A 17,892-nucleotide genomic window follows, 5' to 3' on the forward strand; every position below is an offset into this window, starting at 1 on the left:
ATGCAAGATGACTTGAATAAATGAATAAAAATGAGGTCCAAGACTAGTGTAATCATAGATAGCATTGTTAGTTATAGGCTGCTTGCCAGAGCTGTGTAAATGTAGTTTCAGATTAACTTAGATTTTGCTGTCAAACTGGTGAATCTTCTAGTTTACAAGACAACCCGTTTACTGGCAATGAGGATTTTCCTCTTTGGCTTTTATTTATTTTATTTTGATTTGAAGTAATTACACAGTTCTGTTAATGTCTTCAAAAGTTCTCCCTCATGTTTCATGGCAGAATAAACTAGTATCTCAAATATATTTATTTATTTGTTAGGTGACTGCTATCTTAGTTTAATTTGTGGGGCATTTTTGTTGTTGTTGTGTTTGGTTTTTTTTTTTCATATATGATCCTGCTGAATGAATAAACTCATGATCAAGATACTCTTTTGGGTTTCTTATCTAAGTTTTTGTGGCCATTGAATTATCTGTTGAAGTGTTATATTTCATAATAAGTGAAGAAAATTGTTTGTTAAACTGTGAGTCACTGAAACATACTTTGTCAATGTGACCTCTTTGTATGTCTTCATGCTGACAGTGCATTTATATGAAAATGCCTCCTCTTAATTCATTTTCGTTTCTGATCCTGAGAGTTTGTAGCAAAAATGTGTGCCTCTTCACACCTTAGAATGAGAAGTGCCTTTGTGGTTCCTTTCTGTATTGTAAGGTGCCTAGGTATTATGAAGGATGTAATACTAACAACTCAGTTCTGATACTTTGGTTTTGATTTTTCTGAGTTTTATAATCAACATATGGCATGGCACTTACAGACGGCATACTGTAAGAAGTGGCGGTGGTTAATAATTTTACTTTGATCAGTTGAGGATTGTTTTTTGTTTATTTGTGTTGTGGGTTTTTTTTTAGTGCATGTGTAATTAGTGCAGATAGTAATTTTCTTAGACCAGTGGGTCTAGAAATGATTTGTAGACAGTTTGTTTTAGAGAATAAGTTCAAATCTCTGGCTGAATGGAAAGTGTCCAACAAGTCCATAGTAGGTTAAGTGTTGGGGTGGTGGAATTTAGGAAAACTAAATCCAGTGAATGTTATGAGAAGTGGAAGGATTGTATGATTACTTGTTTGGTGTGGAGTGGGAATTGGTGAACACTTTATGTAATCTTACGAAGATGTTGGCACACTGCAGCATCAACAGTATGAATGCATGTCTGAATGCATTCTGGGTTTTTTTCCACTACTCCAGCATTAACTGTGTTCTCTCTCTGCCTCTTCTTTTTCTTTTTAAAGGTTGCAACAAACTTTGTTGTAAGGATGTACCAGTATCATCACGAATCAATCCTTTCTACCTTTCCCTAACGGGAAAGTAATTGGAAGTTTGTCAGCAGATACTTCCCTGCCTTTTCTGACTCTTCAGGATGTATGTTTTTGAGATGCATCCAAGCAGTGTGGGGAATTCTTTGATTTGTGATTGAGGTGTGAACAACCTCCGAAAGATCTGCTAAAAGGATAAGGAGGAACCTCTATGGGTAACCCTTGGCTGGAAACAATTACTGGTCAACCATGGTAAAACTTGCCAACCCTCTTTATACGGAGTGGATTCTTGAAGCTATACAGAAGGTTAAAAAGCAAAAGCAAAGGCCCTCTGAAGAGAGAATATGTCATGCTGTTTGTGCTTCACATGGATTAGATAAGAAGACTGTTTCAGAACAGTTGGAACTTAGTGTTCAAGATGGTTCTATTCTTAAAGTTACCAACAAAGGCCTTGCATCCTACAAGGACCCAGATAATCCTGGACGGTTTTCATCTGTTAAACCTGGCACCATTCCTAAATCTGTTAAGGGATCTCGAGGAGCTTGTAATGAGCTTCGTAACGTGGATTGGAATAAACTGTTGAGAAGAGCAATTGAAGGGCTTCAAGAACCAAGTGGTTCCTCCCTGAAAAACATAGAGAAGTATTTGAGAAGTCAAAATGACCTAGCAAATATTTTCAACAATCCTGCCTTTCAGCAGAGGTTGCGTCTGGGGGCCAAACGAGCTGTGAACAATGGGAGATTACTGAAGGATGGACCTCAGTATAGAGTGAATTATGGCAGTGTGGAAAGCAAAGGAGCTCCAAAATATTCCGGCACTTTCCCAGCTTCTCTTCCACCTGTCAGCCTTCTACCCCATGAAAAAGACCAGGTAAATCTGAAAAATGAGAGCAAATGTCGTAATGCAAAAATTATTCTTGTAGTTCTTTTTTTTTATTTAATGCAAAAATGATGATTCTTCTTGTTCTTTGTTTAACTGTTTAAATGTATGTAAGTAAGGATGCATGTCAAAGATCCATGCGTAATCAGTTCTGGTAAGGGAAGTGTACTTACCTCCCTGTGTCCTGCTGTTCTGAGTTGGTTAGTTTGTTGTTTGGATTTCAGCAGATAAACAGAGCAACAGAGAAGAGTACAGCTGTATGCTCTCTTCCAGATGTAAGGTTGTTCTGTCTTGCCTGGCAGACTGGTGTTGCTGAAATCTGCAATGTGATTTGATTGTGACCTTTTACTTTCATTTTGTACCTGGAAGTACTGATTTTCTCATAGTTTGAACGCCACCTGAAATACTAACAGTAGAACTCTTGGTATTTGAGACTGAGAGATTTACTATTTTTAAAGATATTTGTATGTAGCTTTAGAACTACAGGTAATAGGAACTGACGTTAACATAAATATTCTAGGAATATAATGGAAGGTGTCAGAGTGACAAATTGAGCTGAAGTGCAGAATCCTCCTCCTATTTTAGTTTTGTTGGACTTCCTACATAGGTTTATTTTTGCTATTACTTGGGCCTTGTTTTCAGGTTAATTATTCACAGGGTTTAAGCCTTGAGGGAGAACCAGGTGTCAATTAGTGTTTTGTTTATGAAAGGATAGTGTCAAAGATATGTCTGTAGGCGTTCTTTGATCATTCCTCATTTAGTATGGTGAAGTGTGTTTTGAATTTTCAGTGTACATGGGGAGAAAAACGCTACCTGTTCTGCTTGAATTGAGTTACTTTGAATATTTTTAAGTTGATGACTTGATGGTTTGTTGTCCCCCTCTCAATGGTAGAGTTTGGTGGCAGTTCTTTTGGACATGGAATTACCCAGACAACTTTGACATTATAGAGGTGCCAGTAGTGTCTCCTAGAAACTGCATGATGGTTTTCACTTGCCTTTTTCCTTCAGCTGATTGTAAGGCACTGGAGAGTGCAGAGTAAACAGTGCTTGTGTTAGAAATATCTAGTGCAGTCTACAAGAACAGTTGCTTGTGGAACTGTCAAGAGATGACACTACAAATGTTGGTAGCTGTAGGTTGATTTTTTGAGAGCTTCTCCAAATATATGTTAAATATGATTGCTTTTATATGTAGATATTTATCTGTTTTCTGTCAAATTGAACTTCTTGTGTATTTAAAGGATGCATGGAGCTTCATGCACAATAATCAGAATGGAAATTCAGAAGCGTTGCTTACTGTGCAATTACTGCTGTAGCCATACACTATAAAGATTTAATTACTTGTAGCAATAAAGCTGTCTGTTTTTTCAGTACTTTCAGAGATTATTCTGTAATTCTGATACTCTAGTGGCATGAAAAATTTGAAGGCTGGAGTACTGAACAACCAACATAGTTTAATACTACGATGCTTCATGTTAATTCTGTGGAAACAAAAATCTCCCTTGTTAGGCTACCTGCTGGGACTGGTATCCATTGCAAACAATATTAGTTGGGTCACAGTGCTGAAAAAGCCATTACTGCCATACTAAAATACTGGTATAAGGATTAAATCTGTCTTTTATAAGTTAGCCAAACAAATCTGTTCTCTAGCAAGTGCTTCGGCAAGAAATAGGCTTTCATTTGAGTGCCTCAAAATCAGCAGTGTGACTTGCGTGTTTAAAAACTGTTCGGCATACGATTTTTCCTGACAAAACTAGTTTTGATGTGAAGGTTAGCGAATCAGTAGTTCAATGTCAGTGTAGTGCACTGCTTGGATGCACTAGTTGTGGCATGGTTTACTGGGCAAATGTACATAGACTTGGTTTAAATACGGGATTTTGACTAGCCTTCAAGCTGTACGGCTTTAAATGCTCTTAAAGGACAGTTCTGAAAGTAAATAGGTGTCCCTGTTACTGAGATGTGACTGCATGTTCATTTGAAATTAACGGTGATTCATGAATGAGCTGAAAGACACTGCAGGAAAGCTGTTAGGCTTTTTTCATTGGAAGTATTTAAGCGGCCTTATGGGACGTGACAAGATTATTTATTAAATTTTATACAATAAAATGTAGCCAACTGGGATATCTCAGGGTGCCTGGTCTTTGAAGAGATTGGTGTATTTAAAGTTTCTTTGGCTGTTTATATAGCTAGCACAAGTTAAGAGCTGCTTTTTTGTTTGGGTGGCTCTTCTTGTTTGTTTGGGGTTTTTGTTTTTAAATTCTAGAGCTGAAGTTCAAGTATCTCCTCTGACTTTCCTTGAAGAGAAGAAAGAACAGGAGGATGTGCAAAAATCTATTTAGATGACTGTGGAAGTTTGAGTAATTTTGACTTTCAAATGTATAATTAACATCTTATCAGGATGAGACAGTTAAAAAACAGCTCATTAGAAGCATGTTAGAGCTTGATCTTTGGCCATCCGAACTTTCACACTCCTTGTGCCAAACACAGACTTCGAACCTTCATTCCTGAGTGAATAAAAGGTGATCAGAAGAGATAGTCCTCTATGTTCTGAGTATTTTGCATAGATATCTTCTCTCTTGCACTTCACACCTTCCCTCACCTAGCATCTTTTGAAAAGGGCTGTATGAGTATGTTAATAAGAAACTGCAGTGTAAAAACTGATAATATAGTAGGAAAGGGTGTGAACAGAGAGGAAAGTCAACCTGAACATGTTGTGTGATACTTAGCTTTTTGATAAGCGTTTGATGCATTAAAACACACTTATGAAAATACAGCAGTAAAGTAGCATTTAAAAGTTATGATTAGTCTTCAAATGGATGTTTAGTTTATCTTTAATGATGTCAATTGTAGAATGGCAATATCAGTGGTGTTTTCTGTGTGCACCTGTGCACTGTGGTGTTCCTTGTTTTCTTTGTCACTTGGACAGGCACTAGGAAGGTTCTGCAGTTTGCATGAAACCTACTAGGTCTTAGGAGTTAGCCATTTTCTGAGCACAAATGGCATGCAAATATAAACCTGAAAAAGCACATATTTGTAGGCCATAGACAGCTCTTTATTTTTTAAAACATTATTTAAAAGGATAAATTCAGCTGTAAAAGGTGAAGAGACAATGGCTATTGTAACATTTTCAGAGGACTCTGGGAATGCGTAGAATATCTCAGTGGTTATGCCTTTGCTATGTTCAGAATAATTACTACTTAGAGTATACTTATAAAGATGTAGTGTGAATGAGATATCTTGATCCATACTGTGTTTTCTTGGTTCTCCTGAACATGCTCTTGAACAGCTCAGTAACTGTTTTAGTAGTTGTTTCCATCTGATTCTTGGCCTGAAAATTTTATTAATCCCCCTTTCACTTCCAGTTTGTCTTTCTAAGATGACTTTCATGCAAAACCAAACTTGTTTTATTAATTTTTCATATTCTGAAATCCTATCTAATTTTGTTTTCACTGGCCTACCTACCAGCTTTTCAAAGTGTAACTTGGCATGGGTTGAATTTCAGTTTTCTGGTATATAGCTTGTGCCAGTGCAGACACTGGGTGTTCCTCCTTCTGTCTTTCAGGCAAAGGGCCAATCTATAGAGAATTGCTTTTTTGGCATCCAGGCTCCTCCCCACTCAGTTGTTCAGCTTCCTGCTTTCCTGTGTGTAGGCAACAAGAGACTGTTGGCTGAGATTTCTTTGCTTGCTCTACCTTGTTCCTGCTGGCCTCTAGATAGTCCACTGAGCAGGACCACAAAAGTTAGGCAGAAAGGAAGTGCTACACGATTGGATCTTACTGATTTACACATAAGAGGATATTCATAATGCCTAAATTTGGATCTGGCTTTACATGGAGTCTGTGCACCTGAGGGCGAATCACTGAGGCTGAGCACCAAAGTACAGTGATAGGTTTCTGTAAGAAAGTGTCTGCAGTGCTACAGTTGAAGAGCCTGTAGATGGGTATGAAAAAGAAAAATGAAATCTAGGCTCGAACTTTGTCAATCCATAAAATACTGTCGTCTTTAAACTCAACCTGTGTTTCTCCCCTTTGAATATCTTCATGGTGACAAAAGACTGAGGAATGTTAGTGTTACTTGACAAACACTAGCTCTCATGTTTGTGCTTCTTGTTATCTCAGTTCACAATCTCCCAGAACTTCAACGACAATAACAACATCCTCTGAGGTGCAGGCCACCCTTCCAAAAAATAAAGGGATCTTAAGTGCTGCTGCTTGCTCTCATTTCTCTGCTGTCCCTGTACCTTCTGGAATGCTAAAAGTAACAACTCTATGCATAAGCCAAGTGAAGCTTACAAGTGGATCCTATTCATACTTGAGATACTGAAGCTGCTATTTCCTAAGTTAGATTGATCTGCTCCTTCATAAGGCAGGATGGTGGGGGGAGGTTGGGTTCCAGTTTCTGATGGCAATGACTTAGTTTCTGCAAACAAGTCATCTGTTTGCAGTTTCCTATAGAACCATCAGGGAAGACCCTACTCATCCTTTTTTTCCCAAGCTGAATATTTTGGAATGTAGTTCTGTGTGATGCGCTCATGATTCTTGTTTACAGCAAGGAGTGATTCCAAACCTTATGCTGCAAGCCGTTTAATCCTAAGGCCTGTGAAAATATGATTCTTTTGGTAGTTTCTCTTCAAAATTAATCGATGTGATGTGCTGTGTGAGTCCTGTATTGAAACTGATAGCAATAAGTTAAAGAAATTCTTTGTAGTTCCAGAAGTTCTGTTCCTCTTTGTTCCTCTGTAGTTCCTTTTCTGTTCCTCATAGAAAACATCTATGCTGTTTTCTGTGAACTTTTCTGTCATAACTGAGAGTGACTTTTGATTCCTGAACTACGGTTAGAGGTTTTACTCTTTGCAAATTTTCTCCAGGATTAATTTTTTCTTTAACTGTGCAGTACATGGATATCTCTTTTGTCAAGATTCCTTCCAGAATATAGGAATAGCAGAAGTCTGCCTTAGATTTAAGAACTACCTTGCCATGTTTTTTCAGTGCCGTATCCTTGCCTGTCTTAAGTGTCTTTCCTCTTCTGTGTTCAATAAGAGTGGTAGTCGTGACTCTTGGGTGTCTTCTGTAGCAGTTGAAATGTGATAACAATTCCATGTTGTTTCTTATTGCAGAAGCTTTTTTATAAAACAGATTATAGAAAACCTTGATAACTTGGAATTGAGGTTGTCTGCTCTTTTTTGACACATGATTTTTTTTTTTCTCAAGAAAGATCCCCAGGTGTAGATCAACTGCTAATCAACCATAGTTTTCGAATTTGGTGGTTGGAAATGGCAAAAGACTGTCACTTCTGAAAGAATTTCAAGCTAGCATTGAGAAAAGAATTACTAAATTGGTGTAAAAGTCATCTTTACAACTTCAAATCATTTATGGTCCTAGTAGCGTCTTCTTTCAATGGGCAACTCTCTTCTCTGTATTCGGGACTGTATTTGCCTGGGTGTAAGACAAGACCCATAGTTTCTATGATTGTGAGGGCCTGTTTCAAGTCAGGACACTAGGATTTTCTAGAACCTAATGGAGGGAGTTGCCGTTGTGTACTGCAACAGCACTATTAGGGCTCAGTTTATGACTGTAGAATTTTGAGGATGATGCACATCAAATCAGGCACCACTTAGCTGACAGGTCCATTACTATCCTTCATGATTACCTGATAAGAGACAAACCAACTTTTAAACTAGTATGATTTCCTTTGGTTGCAAAATCACTGGTATGTGTCAGTTGTTGTTTTTCCATGTCTGCTTATATCCGTCCTCATTGAGGGAAATTATAATTGATGTCACTTAGATCTTTCCATGAGGTGTGTTTTTGGTTGTGGGGTTTTTTTTGTTCCTCCCCCAGGTTCTTGCAAAAGAGCTTAAATTTGCAGGCACAGGGCAGCTTTCTTACAGTATGATTCCATGTGAGCTGTTGAAGGGATGTCAGTGGCCCTAGGGCTGCTGCATTTAGTTCTGGGTTTGTGCGGATTATTGTGACTTGAGGAAAAAAGTCCTTGTGTGGGGGTGTGTGTGTGTGGAACTGCTGACTTGTAAATCATCAACTCTTGTGTCTTGTCTCTGCAGTAATAGATACACATGTGCAGGAATTTCTGCTTTCTCAAGTGTTCTGGCTCTGGAGGGGCAGAGAGTCTCCTAGATCTCCCCTTGTGATTGTGGTGGTACAGCCCTCAGTTATCAACTACTGCAGTACTATCTGGAGTAGGCTTGAGACTTCTGTGTTTCATTGCAAGCAGGACTCTGGCACAGGAGAAAGCTGAGTCTGATCTCAGCAAAGTTACCTGGGAGGCATAGCTGATGTTTACTCATCTAGGAAGAATCCTTAATAAAAGTGCTGGCTAGCATAAGCTGTGATAAGTTTGCTGCACATTTTCCACATGCTCTCCGGCATTTAATTTCATCAGCAGTGGTGTTTCGAAGTTGGCTTCAATTTCACAGCTCTGTTTTTTTCCAAAATGGTGAATATGACTGACTGTAGTTTTACAAATCGATTTTTATGTAATATCTGTGTATCCATGGCAGCATTAACTAACAGTGTTTGTATTTGGCTAAACAGGAGACAAATGTCAGTGGCACCCGTGTTTCAGACATTAAGTAGTTACAAGTAACAGCTGAAAGGAGTATAGTCAAGATACTTTCATTGTAGATATGTAGAAATGTTTTGTCTGTGTGGGACTGTTGTGTTGAAACATCTCGTTCAGCACTGTCTATTGGGTGATTGTAGTGAAGATGGAGACGGCTATTTTTCAGATGGCAAAAGGATGGGAGATAACTGACACAAGTTGCAGCAAGGGAAATTTCTGGTAGATGAGAGAAAAAATCCATTATAGTGAAAATGTGGAGATGTGAAACAGGACTTTGGAGTGACTGTTGAATCTCCATCCTCAGAGGTGGTCAGAGCTTGACTAGGCAAGGTCCTGAGCAACTTGAGGGAACTTGAGTCTGGTCTCGTTTTGAGTGGTAGGTTGGGGTACGTGCTCCAGAGGTGTCTGTCAGCCTAGAGCATTCTATTTCAACTTGAATTGAAAGTTAATTTGCTTCTTCTAACTGTTGGCTAATAAAACAGAAAGTATAATTTGTTTGTGCAAGACTGTGATGATGAAGATTTATGCAGACAGCTGTGTCAGATAGCCAAAGTGTAAGCTAAAGGAATTTTGAGAGATGGAAGCTTCACCTGGGAAAACCATTGCTGGAGAATTCACAGGGTGTATGTATTTTTTTTTTTTATTATTGTTAAAGTTTTTTATAAGTGCATTTTGTGTATGTTGCTTTAAGGATAGAGAGTATCCTGATTTCTGCTTTCTTGGGACTCCCTGAAATCTGGAAAAATAAGGACTTGAAGTCGCTGAATTTTTAGCTTTATAACTAGACCCAGGAGGCTGGGTCTGAAGCCTGCTAGGCTTCATTTAAGTTCCCCCATTATGTTGTGTGGATGCCCTATCTAGTGCTGCTTGGAGAACTGTTGTCCTTTATATTGATCTGTAAAAATGTGAGTAATGCCTAACTTGCAAGTACTGTGGAATTCTGTAAAGTGTTTAGGATTAGTGGATAATGAGCAGTAGTTAGCAAAGGGGTTGTACAAAAATACATTTAAAAGGTGATGAAAATAGCAGTGTTTGAGCCTAAAAAAAGTCTCAGAACCAAAGTAATCTCCGTTATAATCACTGAACTTAACAGTAGTTAGTTAACAAGTTCTATGCTTATAAAGGCTGCTGTATCTCTCCTTTTTGTTCCAAATTGAAAAGATACTAATTTCCTACTTTGTTTTTTCTCTTTTGTCCTCTAAACACTAGTATACCTGCTGTAGGAGTCAGGTTAACAAGAATATGTTAGTGGTAGAGGAAGAGGACAGTGTACTGATTCCTCCAAGTAGTTGGTTTCCAGTCAGTTTATAAATATATACATGGATGTTTATGTAATGTACAGTGGGGCTGTACATAAACATGGTACTTTCTGATATGAATGTTCTTGGTCTGCTTTGAACTCTCCAGTCTCTTCCCTTCCCTCTTTAACCAGTTGAGAAAACTGAGTGTCACTGAAAAATTGTTAATGTGCTGTTTTACAAATATTAATGCTGCTTTAATATTGGAAAATTGTGTGGTAAAAACAGTTTCTATTTATTTTGATGCTTGGCACACATTCTGCTGATTCAGCAAAGCAAGCTGTCATTCAGATGTTACCCATGCTTTCCGAAGGTCTAAAAATTACGGATAAATCAGTCAAGAAAATGACTAGGGAAAACCACTCACAGGGTAGATTTTCAGATTAGATAACAGCACGTGCTGTGTGCATACAGAATGGTCTGTTATATATGCATATACAAGCACAATTTAAATTAAAAAGTATTGGAGCTTACACTGTCTGAGAAACCAGTGACTTGTTCTTCTGTGGCCATTTGAAAGAATTCCTCTTATTAGGTCACTGGAAATGCTTGTCTGCCATAGTCTTGAGGAAGAAAATTATTGATACTTAGGTCTTTTAATGGTTTTAAACGTTCTTAAATTTTAAACTACTACATTTGTAAAGGTGACAGCTTCCATTATAGTCAAGCAATTCCTCCTTTTTGCATCTATGCATTTAACTTTACTGTCTCATGTTTAAAAGTCAGAGGTATTTTACTCTGGATAAAACATGGAATGCTTTGATAGCTGGTTTTTGGTTTTGTGTGTGTTGTTTGTGTTTTTTTAATTAGAAAATCCTGGCTTTAGCTAGTCCTTCTGCTTTGCATTCATTGAAAACTATTTAAGAGCTAGCTAGCAATCTTGAAAACATGAGTTATTCTGGGATTTGCCATTTGGAATTTTATGTGGTGATGGCCAATTATTTTCACTTTATGCAGTTGTGCACTGTGTTAAAAACCAATGAGTAGCTACTCATCCTGCAGGCATGTTTTCAGCTTTTCAGTAGAGTGTTTTGGAAGTTTTTTCAGATCTGAACGTGACATGGGTAGCAGGAGTCTTTTATTTGAAATAATAAACCAGTGGAGGAATCTTCCCCTCTGTTCCCAACTTCATATACTGCTCTGAATTCAAGATGCTTGTGAATTTAAGGAAATAATTGCAGCTACTATTCAGCCCAGGATTGACAGATTTTGGTTTATGTCTCCTAGAAGATACTAGTGGTGAGAGAGGGATGTACTGGAATTGTGTTTGGTACCTTTCTTTCTCATTGATATCTCTGCCTTAAGTAACGCTTTCAACACGTTTGTTAGACACCTTCAGCTTGTTATCAAAAACATATTGATAACTTTCAGAGTTAGATTAGAAATAAACCTGATTCATCTGTTTTTATGTTAATAAACCTGCTGGAGTTGACTTCATTTGAGGAAATGACTTTGACAGCTGGCAGCTCTAGTCTACCTAAGAAAACAAAAAAAGCTCCATGTTCAGGCTTTATTGTATGAACATGCCATATTTAATTTTCCTTATGTAGTTCTAAGCAGAACTGACTGTAATCTGCTAACATAAAACTGAATCCTAATGATTTATATGGTTTCTTTCTCAATATTGTGTTTGGATATATTTTGGAGAGACCTCTGAAAGATTTGTTTTCTAGAGAAGAGTTTCTAATATAGCTGAGGACAAGCTTTTTCCCTTTGCTGATCTCTGTGTGGTGGTAAAATTCTAATTTGCTTGATATTTTGCTATTACAAGTGAATTTCAAATTGCCTTAAAAGTTTTATATGGAATTTACTTGTAAAGCTTGATACCTGAAAGTTTTGTTTTTTAACTTGGAGTTAGTTAAAAGATAAATATCTTGGTGTTCTTGATTGGAGAAGAGAACAAAAGTAACTTTCTCAACCCTGTGTAGCAGGGGAGGGAATCCTGAAATAGTTTTAGTAACTAAAATGGTTTTAACCTTGAATCTCTTATTTTGCTTTTCCTGTCAAAAATATTTATCTTTGTTTTTAGCAGGCTTTGTCTTACCTTTCTATTTCGAACAACAGCCTATAATAGCAAATTTTTCCTCTCCTCACAACATGTGTTTTCTTTACCTCAGTGTTACTAATATCATTGCAAGGCCATCAGCTTTAAATAAGGTTAGCTTTTGTCTTCTATGTGAACAGCTATAGTGGCTCTCATTGTTATTGCTTTCTTAAGCCATGACAACTTGACTCTTTTTTTTAAGTTATGTATTTAATAGATTTTACCAATTAGAGTAGACATCTGTTTGGAGATCAGTAGCAATCAAAATCACTTAAGAAATTGTTGGCTCATGATGCATCTAAAATATTTCTGGAAGTTCAGCTTCTTTTTAGCTGTTGCTAAGAGATAAATTTTCATTGACATGAGAGATGTGAGGACATGTCAGCATGCTACCAGTTGTTTTATAGGCAGCTAGTTCTGCCGCCTGGCAGATGGTTGGAAAACTCTTGGTAGTGGGTAAATGTGTGCTGATTATCTCATTGAATTAAGGTAACCTTTTGTCGTTCATTGAATTCTGCAGACCAGGCACTGAGCAGCTGCTCTACTGTTGAATTCTGGACGTAGTTGAATGCGAAGATTATGCTAATTGGTGTTTAGTCCTGTTCAGGTACTGAATTTTGGACACTGTAAGATTTATATTTTTACTTAATATTACCTTCAATGTGTTAGTAATCAGGGCAATCCAATAAGACACTATCTTCAACACTTTGACTACAAACTGTATTTTCCAACTTTGTTGTCACAACATACTCATTGATATTTTAAAATGTTGGAAGTAGGTCAGAAAAAGAGATTGCAAAGAACCGTTTTTTCTTCCCTCCTACTTCTCTCCCTCTGCCTTTCTTAAAAGTCGTGCAAAGGAGAGTAAAGTGTTTCTGTCTGCTTTTTATACTAGTTTTGGGTTGTGTTTTGGTTTAGTGTGGGTTTTTCTTTTTTGTGTCTCTTCCCCCCCATTTTATTTGATGCTAGCTCATGTGACATTACTTAAAACTAGTTCATAGTTTATTGATGAGACTTGCCTCAAAAACAGTTTAAGCAATCTGAGGATTACAGAGTTCATAAATACATCTATTTTATCTATTTTGGAGTACACTTGTGAGTGTGCATCTCATCTATTGGGAGATATATTTGAAGGTGATAGTTGACTGTCATGTTAAAACTTGCTTGTGAACTTGTTTCCCTACCCTTCTGAAAACAAATTAGTAGGAAGAATTAGGTTTTCAATTAGGTTGTGTTTATTAAAGACTATTTTCCAGATTTAAATAAAAAACTTAACTTCTGGAATGATTTTGGAAAGGGGTTGGGAAGAAATTTGAGCATTCCCCAGGTAAAACTTAAATTATTTGGATTGCTGAAAGCAAAAACGCTTCTGGATTGTTAGACTGTTTACAGACTTAAAAAAAACTGTTAAGGCGTTCAGATCAGTATAGTTTTGTCCAAGAAAATTCTATTTTGTAAGGATCTGAAAGGTGAGTTTTGTTGAGAATAATCCTATTGCTTTGGAAATACAATGGATAAAATATAACTAGAATAAGGTATTGTTATAGCAACTACATATAAAGGGGTATACTTGTATTACTGTGCTGTATAGAAGGGGCAATATGCTCTCTTCTGTAAAATAGTCATGGATTGAGGACTTAAAAGGATCACTTCTTTTCCAGGGTAAGGGGTAAAGACAAGAGGGCTAAGAGTTTGAGTCACTGCCTAATGCACCTTACAGGAGAAGGTGTGTCTGAGAGCCAGTTCAGGCTCATCTTTCCTGCCCTGCTTAAGTGTAGCTTTGACTTAGTTCTTGGAAGTTGTAGGATTTTTTTGTTTGTTTGTGTGTTGGTTTTTTTTTGGTTGGTTGTTTTTTTTTATCCAGTATATAATGTTTTAATGGGTTCTTGTGTTTCTTCCCAACCCTCTACCCTCAGGAGTATAATGAAAAAGCTGATTAAAAATCAGTATTTTAAATAGAGAATTTAGAAATGTGTCTATTTTTACATTGAATGAATTTTGTGTGTTACGTAAAACTGTAGTAAGATGGGCATATGATATTCTGAAGAAATCTTTTCAGAAACCCTGGGAGCTGGAATTTTTTCACTTTTGTAAAAATACCAGAGTCAAATGATATACCTTCAAAATTATGGGAAAAAGGAAGCAACTTCATATTTGTTTGATTACTCTCAATATGTTTTTACCCTAATAATCAAATTGGTTTCCATTTCTGAATACAGTATTAACACTGAAGTGGAATACATTCCATCATAAATGATTGTTTGAAATAGCTTCTGAGACTGAAGAAATCACTTTTCTCTTGTGTTCAGGGGAGTTTTTTATTTATTTTTTTCTCCCCTTACGGTTTACTGAAATGTTGACATCTAACTCCAGTACATTTCCAAGAATTTCTCTCCACTTCTGTTATGATACTTAGCAGGTTTCTTTTGTGACCTGGTTCCTGTTTTGAAAGTTAATCATATTGATAGGGTGTAAGTGTGAGATACTGTTATAGAGAAATAGCTTTAAAAAATGGTCTACTTAGTATCTGTGTGATTGCCCCAATGTTAAAACTAACTGTTGCGTAATAGTATATATGAAAAGCACATCTTTTGTCTCTTAGCAACCTTTCTTAGAATATAGTGGGTAACTAAGGTAAGTTGATGATTAATGCTTTTTCCAGGCAAAGCAGACCGAAGTGTCATAGCTCCTGTAGTGGTATCTTTCAGTTGTGAGGGACTGTGGCCTTGTTGGAGACAGGGAAGAAGATGCGCAGACTGCATGACAACTTCAAAAGTACCAGCTTCTAGTATCAGAATTGAAAATGACAGCTTATGGCACAGCCTTGGTTACGGCACTGTTGTTTCTTGGTGGTGCTGCAATGTGGCCAAAAATAGCACAGATAAGCATTGTGCGTACTTGGTACAACTTGCGAAGTTTTACTCGAGTTGTGTGATCTAGCAGTATGATTCACCTCAGGACTTTTTAAGTCATGTAGTAAAGGGTGCTTACTTTTGGGTAGCTTTTTAATAAAATATTGCAAAATACTACAGTTGGGAGAGGAAAAACCCTGACCTCTTAATATTAAATTTAAACAATTTTCTTAGGAGGAGTTTCCACAAGGAGGAGGTACCACAGGGAGTGTTTTATGCTACCTTATTATATCCCTCTTTATTGAAAACAGGCTGTTAAGACTATAAAGCCAGTAAGAGAGGGTAATTAAATTCTTACTTGGGGATGATATTAGCAGAGGTATAATGACAAATGTTTTGGTGCAAGCAAAACAGCAAGAGGGAAGCACGATTTAGAACCGAATTTTGAACTAAGCAGCTATTGCTTGTAAAGAGCTAGATGAATGTGTGTTTCTTCTCCTATAGGCTCTTGATATGTTGACTCTTACACAGAAATAAAAATACTTGTTTTACTACGATTTTTTGAAGTAGTACTACAAGAAAGTAATGTTTATATTTTGTTTGCGGTTTTTAACTCATTTGTATTCACAAAATAATAAATACTTAAGACTACAGAAATGTTTTTCTTAGTAGATGTATTCAATTTCATCAGAGGTCTATTTCATACAGCTTATACTCGCAGTCAGCACCTCTTTCCTCCGTGATGGTTACTGCAGAAGACAGTTTTGGTATTTATCCTGTATGCCTGGCTTTCTGTTTCTTAGGTGTGGGGTTCCAATTGCTTTTCAGGCTTTTCTGAGAGCAGCATAATCTAGAACAGATAACTCGCTTAGTGAAAATTATAGCAAAACATAGATTTTGTTGTTGTTTTTAAAAAACACTTTTTATTCTGACTTAGAAGGGTATTGAAGACATTTTTTGAGATTCATGTTTGTTGTTTAGCCTTATCCGTGTAAAGCTTGAGGGAAATCTATAGTAAATGCTTGATTTGCAGTTTCTGTGAGGATACTAAGAAGTGTCCTGTTACGAAAGTGGGAGGCAGTAACATATAATCTATATAAAACCTGTTCACACTATGTACAATTTAGCTAAATTCTCAGCATTCTCTTGCCCAAATTACTGGTTTGTATTCAGATTCTGTACTTCTGAGATGCTATCAGCATCAGTGATAACAGTATACTACAGGATTTTGTTACTTTCATAGTCACTTTGAGTGTTTCTCCAGAGTCTGAAGTGGGAAATCACTAATACAGATAGCACAAGTGACAGACGAGGCCCAAATATTGTGTTCAGATGGACAGATTTCATTCTTTCCAAAGTAGCCACTGTCATGGTTTAGACCACGAGAAACTTCAGGCTGAGCAGTGTTTATTTCTTTGTACAGCTGGTCCTGAACTTTTCCCATAAGGAGACCTTAACTGATAAGATCTTAACCTGGGTTTTGTAGTTTTACTGCTCATAATTACAGAAGGAAGAAGCCAACTATGATGTGAGTTTACCGTTGTGGTACAGGATACAGTATAGTTCATGCTGTTTCCTGTCATGTCATAATCTTTATTAGGTTCTTTTGGAGGTTAAATATTGAATATTTAACTTAAAAGAGGAAATGGGAAACATACATGGTAACACTTGGACTGTTCATTTGCTGAAGGAGGAAAAAATATCTTTCTCACCTTTCTATTTCACTGGCAGTAGCTTCTCCCACCCACCTACCTGCTTTTCACTATTGGTTCACGCAGCTTAAAAAAAAAAACACCTGGCTTCGGGCCCTGACTGCAATGTATGTATTTCTTGACTAGAAAATGCAGACTTAAGTTTCCAAAGCCTCAGGAAGGGACAGACGAGTTCCATCTATGGTCTGTTGTGCTGCAGGGTCTGCAGTGGTAGTAGCACAAATGAAGCTTTAGAATAGGGTTATCTTGTGTGTTAGCTCAAGAGCTCAAGCTTTTATAGCTGCATTAAAATAATCTTTCTTTGATGGTGAGTTATAACACTGGATTAAATTGTGACTAAATTAAATAGATAATCCATTAGAGTGGAATCAAAAGACCAAATGAATGCAGCGAAGATAGATTGTTGAGTTTTTTAGAGCCTAATGCTTAATTATTCTGACTCAGGGGAAGATTCTGTCTTGAGAGGTGTTGTGCAGATGTTTTATTGGAGGATGGAAAGGCTTTTACCTAGATTACAGAAGAGAGCTGTTCTGCAAATAAATAAAAAAATGCAGTTTTTTTTAATAGAACATTAATCGGAATCGAGTAGCCTGATTTATCCTGCAGAAGTGCTTCTGTAGTACTGTAGTTTTTCTGTTTAACATCTGAAATAATCTACCTGACGTAAGAAGATCGCAACTATTCTCTAGGATATAACAAGTTATAAATTGATGTTTCCTTACAGAAGACCAAACTGTTTTTCTCAACTTTATCCATATATGACCTTAACTAATGTATGCTGGTAACTAACTTGGAATTTTTTTTACAGTCACTGATTGCAGGAATCTGAAGACTAGCCTCAGTATCCACCTTGTTCATGTCTGCAGAATACATTTCTCTTAAGGTTGTCTTGTTTGAATATGTGTCTTTAACACAAATATTCAAATCTTTTTAATGGACTGCTAAAACCTTACTGGTTTGTGCCTAACATTCTGCCACAAGGGTCAGTTTATTCCTCAAAAGCTAGAGCATATTGAAACTGAATGCCATAAAATCAAAATACTATTTTGCTGTGAGGCTTTGCTGCAGGTTTGCTTTTGTGTTTGTAGCAGTGTCATAGTTGATACACTGATAAATGATAAAATAATATATGTTAAATGGTAAAACACAGGGCTGGAAGAAAAGGATGCTGTGCTGCAGAGCTCAGTGTTACTCCTGTGCCGTTATATCATCCTGTAGGATTG

The 17,892-nt window shown here is 37.0% G+C and overlaps 1 protein-coding gene across 5 annotated transcripts in view; it reads left to right on the forward strand.

The window, feature by feature from the left end:
- The window catches only part of KAT6B (lysine acetyltransferase 6B), a 117,308-nt gene that overhangs the window by 6,146 nt on the left and 93,270 nt on the right, over positions 1-17,892 (forward strand). For all 5 annotated transcript variants that reach the window (XM_086617049.1, XM_086617052.1, XM_086617053.1 and 2 more), the window contains exon 2: positions 1,285-2,178. In XM_086617049.1, the coding sequence (XP_086473175.1) occupies positions 1,558-2,178 (621 nt within the window). In that variant the 5' untranslated portion in view covers positions 1,285-1,557. The remainder of the gene's footprint in view (positions 1-1,284; positions 2,179-17,892) is intronic.

The sequence above is a fragment of the Tauraco erythrolophus genome, chromosome 9 (genome assembly GCF_009769465.1).
Source record: "Tauraco erythrolophus isolate bTauEry1 chromosome 9, bTauEry1.pri, whole genome shotgun sequence".
Lineage (NCBI taxonomy): Eukaryota > Metazoa > Chordata > Aves > Musophagiformes > Musophagidae > Tauraco > Tauraco erythrolophus.